The sequence below is a fragment of the Bemisia tabaci genome, chromosome 5, assembly GCF_918797505.1.
Source record: "Bemisia tabaci chromosome 5, PGI_BMITA_v3".
Lineage (NCBI taxonomy): Eukaryota > Metazoa > Arthropoda > Insecta > Hemiptera > Aleyrodidae > Bemisia > Bemisia tabaci.
Genome location: NC_092797.1, coordinates 8232428 through 8242872, shown reverse-complemented (window position 1 = coordinate 8242872; position 10445 = coordinate 8232428). Strand labels below are relative to the sequence as shown.

The 10445-nt window shown below is 36.3% G+C and overlaps 1 protein-coding gene across 5 annotated transcripts in view; it reads right to left on the bottom strand.

The window, feature by feature from the left end:
* Positions 1-1006: 1006 nt before the first annotated feature.
* Positions 1007-10445, bottom strand: part of LOC109034861 (uncharacterized) — a 391518-nt gene continuing 382079 nt past the window's right edge. For all 5 annotated transcript variants that reach the window (XM_072300241.1, XM_072300243.1, XM_072300242.1 and 2 more), the window contains one exon: positions 1007-7598. In XM_072300241.1, coding sequence (XP_072156342.1) covers positions 7428-7598 — 171 coding nt within the window. In that variant the 3' untranslated portion in view covers positions 1007-7427. The remainder of the gene's footprint in view (positions 7599-10445) is intronic.

The window sequence follows — 10445 nt, the reverse complement described above, 5'->3', positions numbered from 1 at the left end:
CCATTCTGAATTTTTTATTTCCTTCCCTCTTCATTCATTATATCGAAATGGTTCAAAATATTTCTTCCAAAGTATCAAAGTTTATTTATAACGAATGTGTTGTTTTGAAAAGAATATCTTTCAGAAAATTTCAAGGATATATATTTTATTGCAACAAAAGGACATCATTTCCTTATCAATAGTGAAACTGCAAAAATGCGTATCTTAGTTGTGGTGTTTCGAAATCCCTTCCACCATTTTACTTTTTAAAAGGAGACAAAACCAACATCATGGCTTGAAGTTTTCATAGAATCTTCTTTAGAAAGAGAAGAAAAATCACTGGAATTTTCAAAAAATTACGTTTGGTAGTTTTCCAAGTGGTGAATAATGTATGACAGGAAATCTGCAACGCCACAAACAAAGATAAGCATTTCTACAGGTTCACCATTGATCTGTAATCCTCTAATTTGTAATTTTACCTTCTTATTAAAGGTGCAAATAAATGGCTGAAGGTGTCCTAGCAACTCTTAAAAATAAACATGTTTTACTCCTATCACTTTCTATCTTTCTTACTTTGAAATTCGGCACTTTTTAGAATAACAAATTGTTCTGTATTGATCAGGATTAGACTGAAAGCTGCTTAGAGCGCATCATGTACCAATTTTGAATAGTGTAAAGGAAGGGGGCCAATGTTCTCCTCTGCATTTTAATGAAACCGACGTAGAAAATTAAGGGGTTGTTCAATTTGAGGGAATTAAGAGCTTTTCCCTCTCACCCCCTCAACCAAACAGAATTTTACGTCCTCCCACCAATTTAGGCCCCCTAAGATTGAGGAGTAATCCTCAGCAAGTCAAATTACCCTAACACTATCAGTCATTTACTTTAGCGGTGCATATTTTAAATTTTGACAGCTGCATATTACCAGAATTTGGAACATATTTTTTATTCTTGAGAAATTGCAGCTAAATATTACTTCTTCAAGGGTAAAACTGTTGAGAAAGGAAGCGGACCAACAAAACAAGTACAGTTTGACAGTTTTAGAAATAAATTAATTTTATTAAGATCTGAATGTAGATTGTGCAAAATCCGATTTACATTTTAGCACTGTTCACAATACTCAATACAAAGTTTGGAAGAGAGATAACTCAATATGAGTTAATAATAATTGTAATAGGTGTTTGATGATAAAGAGTTATAATAACAAAGAATCATGACACTAAAATTAAATAATTAGTCAAGAAGATGATTTGGACTACATTTGACTATAAGGGACTACTATATCGGGCTCATTCTTGAAACGACATATCTGCCATTAGTAGCAAATGATACTTTTAAGGACGAGCTGGAAATTTTAATACCTCATTGCAAAATGAAATCCATTTGATAATGATGCTGACAAAAACAATCATGATGAAGTAAACAACTAATGCTACAGCAAGAGGGGGGAGGGGAATTAATGATCAAGGGGTAGATTAATGAATAAAAAAGATGAAAATAAAAGCAATGGATGAACAAAGAACAAGTGCCTACAAAAAGAATCGGAGGAAATTACAAGTATCATAACTTAGAGTGAGTCAAAGAAGAATAGGGAAAAGGCATGAGTTCAGACTTGCTATCAGGGCAATATTTAGCACCCACGGAAGGTTTTAAAAACCAAAAGAGGAGAAAACCCAATCAGAGAAAGGGTCATTTGACTGCCTTCAGCATGAGAGAAAAATCTTCACGGTGAGGCGCTTGATCTCTATTTGTCTTATGAGCAGACTCTCCGTCTCTGATTGATAAATTATCTCCCTTTTAGTCTTCAACTTGCTAAATAATAAACTGCTGATTTTTTAGAAGAAGTCAAAGCCCATGCCTCACAAGGAAAACATAAGGACAGGGAAGAGAGTGAAATAGAAATTGCGGTTCTCTCATTAATGCTGAGACTCAATTTAGTTAAACTCCAGATTGAAGTAATTAATGTTAGGTGGTACGGTGGATAAAACCAGGGATACTGCCTTCACAAAACTGCAAGCAATGTCGCTTTTAACAGAGGCAAACAATAAAAATACAGACTGGAAGGAAAAATCAGTTCGGGGAGGGGATGTTTCCTGGAGACGCGAAAAGAGGTTCTGACATGGAGTAGGTCTGAGTGGCTAAAAAGCTGTCGATCAAGTTTTACTTTTAACTGGTAGACGCACACTTAAAAAGCAGCTTCTTATAAAAATAATAAAACATTCTTCGGTCAAAATGAATTATTTTCTTGTGGTATCAAATGCAAATAATTTAAAATAGATCTTTCCCTAGAAAACAGTTTTCAATTGACTTAACAAACAAACAAAAAAATTGCTTTCCGTCAGGTTTGATAAAATACATAGATGAACAGTTCACAATTCATTGATCCTAAATGAAGATTTAATCTTTTTAGGGACTGCAAGTTAATCATAAGTTCAGTTTCATTCATAATTTTTGGGCTTTAAATTGAGGTGCTCAGTATAATTATTTGTTGCTGCTGCTTTCTAAGGGAGATACTCTCTATTTTGGGAAGTATACTACTTGCAGTCCACTCGACCTGGAATAAGAGATGTTTTTGGATGCAGAAAAATTCCAAAGTGCACCGGTATATGAGGTAATTTTATGATAACAAAACAAAAACACCTGTGAATATGAGCAGAAAATAGCTCTCCTGATAAAACGAAATACTCACTGACCCAGAATTTAATAGAACTGATCACGATGTGAAATTGTTAAACTAGTTAGAAAGAGAGAAAGCTCAAGAGAATGAATGTAAGGCTTGCATGTTGCGGCAAATATTACAGAGATGGTAAAAAATTACAAAATGGAAGCTGCAATGAAATTTACAAACTAAATAGGTACAGTTTTGACACCTAAAGGCACCAGTTACACTACAATTTTTTGTGGGCAAGTACAAAATTGGATATAAAAACAAACTCTGCGTTATTTATTGTGGTGACAAGTAAAAAATACTGTGAAACTGATCCTTGTGTTATGCTAATTACCGGACTGTCTGAAACTGTTGTTTTACAAGTGCTTAAGTGTGAGGGAAAATACAATTTTTGACAATAGAAAACAGTGCCTCGATTCTATTTTTTGGTATCTGACACGATAATTGCAGAAAATATGAGTATTTCAATTGGGATGACTGGTAGGTGTATTTTTTGTATGCCACAGTATGATAAATGAACAGGCGTAAACTTAAGAAGAGTGTACACATTAACTAGCAGATAATACAAAAACAGTCAGATTTAACTGTACAAAAATTGTACATCATTGCTATGTTCAGTTTGGCTAAGAAATAAAACTAGGCCTAGTTATGTACAGTTGAATTGTTCATTACCTAACCACTATATTAAGGATCAATTTATCTAGTGTATTTGAAAATCACTTTTTTGATTTGCAACCATCCTCATTATGCAAGAGATCTTTTTCATATCACGAAAATTTTTCATTAATAGGTATGCCAAACAATCCACTCAGCAAATCAATTGAAAAAAAGTGGTACGTGTATAGATTACTTCTGAAAATGAAATGTTTTCAATGATAATGACAATGATTGTGACAATAAAAATTTTTAATTGCATAAAAGTTTGCGGTCTAAAAAATAAAAAAAAAACAACGAAAATTTCAATTTCTCAGTTACGCATAAAAACCATAAAATAAATAAAAAAAGAAAAATGGCCCCAAACCTCTACTCTGTCAAAGAATTTTGAAGATTCAAGGAATTATTAACGAATTAAAGTACAGAGAACAAAAAAAAAAAAAAAAAAAAAAAAAAGATTGAAATTGTTAAGTTTCAGAGAATAATTAAAGGCTGATTTTCAGCAGAGTTTTAGCATTCTATTTATGAAGGTTAGAATAATTTTCTTGCTATCAAGCTTTTTATCACAAATAATTTAATGAACAGCAAAGCTAATGAACTTTAAACTTCACCTCCATGAAATTAATTACTTATCAGTAAACAGATCATTAAAAAATGGGGACTGATCAACAACACATTGCAACAAAGAAATACTGAGCTAATGAAATAAACACATCTACAACCAGCTTCTGAATATGGACAGGATATTAATTTTTTTTTTTTTTAGATTTATAATTATAGGAGGCACTGGTGCTGATAGAATTACTTGTGAAACCTTCTAGATGGAGGACTTCATGAAATGAAGTGATTCTATTCACGTATCAATCCTGTTAAAATTACCGCTGTTTTCTCAAGACAAAATGACGGACAAGTCTACAAAAGCTCAAAATTTTCAAGGCTGGACCGAGAAAAATGAGAATAGGAAATTGGTGACTGAAGTTCTAACCAAGAAGGTTCTACAAAGGGGAGTGATACTCGAAGATCTGTTCTGAATTACATATTTTAAAAAACAGAAGTGCTGAAATTACTAATTGCTGTCACCAAAAATTGTCTCCTTTTAACTGACTCGTAAGTAAGGGATAAAGGGCGATAGTGATTTACTGAGAAAGGAGGAGGCATTTATTTCAATATTTTAGACTTTCTGGATTTTCAAAAGCATTTTAAAAGAATCGAGCGAAAGGAAATTTTTAAAATGATGAATGCAAAATAACTATGAAATATGAAACACTGCATTGCATTTTAGTACATTTTAATAATGATTTAAATAGAACATTTAGGAGCTACCCTAGAGAATAAACACAAACAGGAACTTTCAAAGGTGAGACAAATTTTTAGGATTCCCAAACTTTCATTACAAGTCTTTAGCTTAACCAAATTGCCATTTTCAGTGATTTTTAGTGGATGAGTCAAGTAGATTAGTAGATCTTAACTTGACATTTGAAATCCACTCAACAGCAAGCTTGAGGAATCACAAGAATACAGTAATGGTGTTATTTTAGTGACCCATTTAGTGGAATTTTTATTAGGCATGTAGACTTTGGAAAAAACAAATTTAAGACCTGTCAATGCAGCTTCATTGCGCTTTTCAGTTTCCTCAGCTCATACAAAGATTAAAATCATGGGACGAGGCTGACATAAAAATAAAGGCATAGTTAAAGACGGAAATAAAGAAAAAAGTAAACTTTTAAGAAAGGGGGGGAAGGGGTACGAGCCATGGGATTCTATGAGATGAATCACAATACAGCGAAAAAAGAACGGGGGGAAGAAGAGAAAAATGAAACTGATTGCTGCGACTCATGATTTTAAAAGAAGAGAAAAATGAATGAAACAATAAAAAAATAAACAAATATAATTTTCATTAAAAAAATTATAAAAAAAAATTTTAAAAAAAAACTGGTAGACAAAATTCTATAATTAAAAGAAGTAAAGGTGAGAGGGATAAATTTACAGAATACCTCACAAGAAAATGATCAACAAGGAAAAATGGTAATGGTCACATGAGTCACTTACAACAAAAATGATTTTACAAAAGTTCCAAAAATACAAAAGGCAAAAAGAAAAATTTATCAAGACCACAAAAGAAAATTCTAATCGGAATGTTGAAATTTGTTTTTTTTTTTTTCCAGAAAATGCTGTTGGATGTTTCTTTCTGAAAAATTTTGACAAGAATTGAGAGAATTTTCTTAGAATTTTATGATCTCGAAACTAAAAAATCATTCAAACTAGTGAAGATCAGAATTGGTGAGTGCAATCGGTTGAATCCGTTCACATAGCACTTGTTTTCTTTTCTGTTTTCTTCCTTACAGAAAAGCTTAGGTGCTTAATAACATTCTCAACATAGATGATAACAAATGCAGCATGAAAAAGAAAACATAAGAACCAACTTTCTTGATATGGATAATTTAACGCATAACAATGGACTGGAGTCAATCGTCAATTCAATGAAACAATGCTTTATTTTCTGTCTTATTAATTAGAGATCCTAACTTGAAAAAGAGATGGAACAGGATGGATCATAAAAAAGGCACTGTGTGTTTACCTATTCTCTTAATTAGCAATCAAAGAGGAGTCTACAAAGAGATTCCAATCCTCTAAATCAAAATTTCTACACATTTGATGGCTGTTTCAAACAGAGCCGAAACCTAAGCCAAAAAATAATAGGTCTGCAAGAAATTATTTTGCTAAAGAGAGATAAGCTCAATGCTTACATAAAAAAATCATTGTGTTGCAATCAAGAAATGTGGCGATTCTATGTCGGTATTACAGAAACGAGAAAATTTCAACCAGCTGCAGATGCGAGCTAATCATGATTAGCTTCACTTTAGTGAATGGTGCTGATTTTTAGCGTTTCAAAAGCCTTTGCTACTTAATCAGTCAGCGGCGATTCTTGAAAGTTGGCAACAGTGTTTTCCCTCCATTTAAATGCACGTAAAATAATCGATTCTTGGTGAGGCAGCTTGCTTCTCCTATGCTCGATATTTTTAATGGATTACAAGGGAGGTAAAACAGTGTTGCCAACTTGGAAAATCGCTACTGATCACAGTTAAAAATGACTCTGGAGAATCACCTACGTTGAAGAGGTCAGACATTTTCTTGAGTAGGGAACTTACAATACTGCCGTATTAAAGAAGAACGGCGTATGAACTTTCAGGCGTTGTCAAATTTCCTTTGATAAAATACGAATTTCCTGATAAACGTATTGATATTTTTCTTCCAATTTTTCATATAATTTTGCTCGCAATTCCATCGAAAAGTCTTTAAAATTTCGAGGGAGATTATTCATATCTTTACTCAAAAACGAACATTTTATCGAAGGAAATTTGGCAACTCTCGAATGTTCACACGGCGTTCTTCCTTGGCACGGCGAAATAGCAGTGGCGTGGCGTGGCGTGAATTGCGATGTATCGATTGTTATGCCATTTAAAACTATGGTAAAGAATCGATTTTTAAGGTGTTCGCTGCGAACACCCTGTTTATCGATCCTTTTCCATAGGTTTAAATGGCATAACAATCTATACATCGCAAAGCACGCCACGCCACTGCAGGGTACTCAACTTTCTTCTATAAAAGACTCTTCCGGGTTGATCCACTTTTTCGAAATGTTACCAACGACTTTAGCTCGATGACCTTCCTCTCGCAATCGACGGAGAGTGAATGGATGCATGACAATTTTAGAGAGAAAGTCAAAGTAAAAGGGACAAGGAAATGCAACTAAATATTCAGTCTCCTAAACACATCACAAACAAAAACTTAAAGTAGTCACGGTACAATGAAATACTTAAAAATTATCTGTACACGTCAAACAAATTGAAAAAGAAGAGTAAGGATAAAAAAAAGAGGGTTAACATCCTGGCCATTAGAAAATTAAATAAAATGCGAATTTATTCACCTCGTCGCGACTGGCAGAATTTTGGAATGATACAACTACTACTCGGATGAGCGAAACACCGAATTGGAGGATGACACACTTCTCGCGACGAGGGATAAAGGGAAAAATTTCTAACTTCTCTCCTGAACCAAAATGTTAACAGTTTACTGAGCCTAGCGTTAAATTAATATTAACATTATGAATTAACAATTAATATTAACATTAGTAAACATAGATTTGCTTCAACTGATCCCGCAGCTCGGCCGGTATTGTGTAAGCTTCTTGCTGTGGTTTCTTCTTGATGAGCCGCCTCAACTTGCCTCCTAGATTCTTCCGCACGCCTTTCCGGCACTCGCTAGGTTCTTCACAGGATACATTTCGTACTAGCGATTCCTGCAACACATGAATACAATTTCACCATTAGACTGCTGTAAGGATCCCGCTATCAAGTAGAAAACACGAAAAAATCAAGAGTCCAGGGTGTCTACTGAAACCGGCTGGCCGAAATTCAGTACTTTTACAGTACTTTTTCGGTGCATTCCCAAGAAATTCAGTACCTCCTCAACAGAAAAATTCAGTACCTTCATTTGACGAAATTCGACAAATTTCATAAATTTGAATTTTTCGCTCCAATTGCGACAAACATGACAGAGTTTCCGGACCTTCTTGCGGAATTTCCGTACTTTATCGGTACTTCCGGACCACCTTTCAAAAAGCAGTACTATTTCCAGACTTTCCGGAAATTCCGAACTTGTAGACACCCTGGAGTCTCGTGAACTGGGATTTTCTCCGACAGGGTTATTTTCCAGGACCCAGGAGATCGGAAAAGTGACGAGAGACTTTCTTCCGGGTGTCTAGTTTTTTTTTTTTGCATTTTAGGAAATCCTGCTTTTCCTGATTTTTGATTGCTAAATCCCGATTTCATAATTTTTCCGAATCCTGCTCGAATCCTGATTTTTGTGACTTTGACTTTTGGCGAGAGTAACTTCACAAAATAAAAAATGACTCGGTAAAAAAAATCCGATCGGACGGCCGACTTTTCTCAAATCCTGATTTTACGACTGAGTTTTCCTCAAATCCTGATAGAATCGGGAAAATCGAGAAAATCCTGATGCTGGACACCCTGTAGAATTTGGCAGCTATGAAGCCCAACCCCCAGAAAGCGCTTCGCGCCACTTCTTTGCGGGAAACCGTCACTGTAAAAGAAGCCCATGAGGTGAAATGTGAGAGGAATATGCTCTCCTCTTTCTGAACTGTGATAAACTGACTGGCCTTGAAATTAGGACGAAAATTGCCAATTATAGGGTTCATTTCGTCAAATTTTAAAGTTAAAGGGGCGAATTTCAGGTTAAACATAACAATAAGACCCACGAAACCACTTTGAAGCCTTGTAGCAAACAAGTCATAAGCTTTCGAAGTCTCTACACTTCGTCCGACTTCCGACATTGACTCGTTCTATTGCGCGGCGTCGCGCTGATGGCGCTGCGCGTTTCCTATACTTCCAGCATCGTTGCCAGATAATGCTGAAAAATCGGTACTTTCCCTGTTTAACCCCGTGAAAAATATCACCACTTTATCGCGCGACCTGGCAACCTTCATTTCCAGATCCAGCCACATCCTGGCTAATTCGAGTGTTTCCACTCCGGCTTGATAGGAAACAGATCCTCCCGAGTCGCCCCTCCCCAACAGAGGCAGATCCAGAAATTATTCCCCCATCCAAAAATTGATACATTTCCATAGGTTTAAATGAAGAAAGGACGATGTTGCCAATTTTCTGGATCCGCCAATCAGGATGTCTACTCTAACGGACTGCCAAAAATCAGTACCTTTCACAGTACTTTTTCAGTGCATTCCCAAGAAATTCAGTACCTCCTCAAAAGAAAAATTCAGTACTTTTTCAGTACCTCCAATAAATGAACGAAAAATTTCAAAAATTTGAATATCTCGCTCAAATCGCGACAAAAATGACAAAAGTTCAGGACTTTCTTGCGGAATCGCCGCTCTTTCGGTACTTCCGGGCAGCTCTTAAAAAATAAGTATTATTTCCGGATTTTCCGGACTTGTAGACACCCTGGAACCGAACACTGAAGTTAACCGAAATTTTTGGTCACAGGCACCGAACTGCGGTTCGGTTTCTATGACCGGAAACTTAGACAAGTCCCGATAGTCAATGCTCGTACGGATAAAAGTGACGATTGACCAGAGCGTAAAAAGAACATCAAGCATGTTCAACGACGAATGATTGACGCGAGGAGGATTCGAAGAATCAGGTAAGGCAATTCCTCGCGGTTGACTCACGAAATCTTGGAAGATCTTAAAGACCACTGAACTTACAACTAGCGGGAGGGGCGCAGAGTACGAGCTGTTTACGATGCGAGCTATGGGCATAGCTCCATGATTGACATAGCTTATATTTAGTATCGCCAATGGAGTCTAAAGCTCGCCGTGCTTAAAAGTGCGTTCTGCGTCAGAATTACCAGCCTCGAAGCTCGAATACTGCACAGAATACATAGCAGCAACTGCAGCGCGTCCGACAAGGCTAAAAAACGCATTCTACCAAGACGAAGCTGAATAGTCTCGAAAATGCGTGTGGAGCTGTGCGAAATTCGCATGTCACCACCGCAGCGGGTGGGTCATTTGGTTGGACGTATTTATGCTTAAAGGAACTATGCTGCTGTGCTAAGGAAAAACGCTGTATGAACCTTCAGGCGTTGCCAAACTTCCTTTGATAAAATACGAATTTCCTGGTAAACTTATGAGTATGTTTCCTCAAATTTTTTCAGATAATTTTGCTCGCAATTCCGCCGAAAAGTCCTGAAAATTTCAAGGGAAAATATTCGTAACGCTCTTCAAAAGTGAACATTTTACCGAAGGAGATTCGGAAACTCTCGAATGTTCATACGGCGTTCTTCCTTAGCACGGCATTAGTAGCGTCGTGCTATTAAAGTTTTTTGGAGGAAAAAAAAATCTTTCACCCTCCTTAAGTTCTTCTTTACACCCACTTTTTAAGATTTTACCTTCTCGTGTTCTTATTTACCGTCGGGCTTCACAATTTGTGGATCTTCATCCTCCTCGACCTAACAAACAGAAAACCGCCGATCTAACGAGGGGTTGCTATAGGAACCACGCGGTTTCGATTTTTTTTTTTTTTTCAGAAAAAGGGCCGGCGACAAATCCCATCGCAGCCCTCGCCGCGCCGGCCGCTTCCTCCCTCGGGCGTTCACACCGATCCCCCTCGAC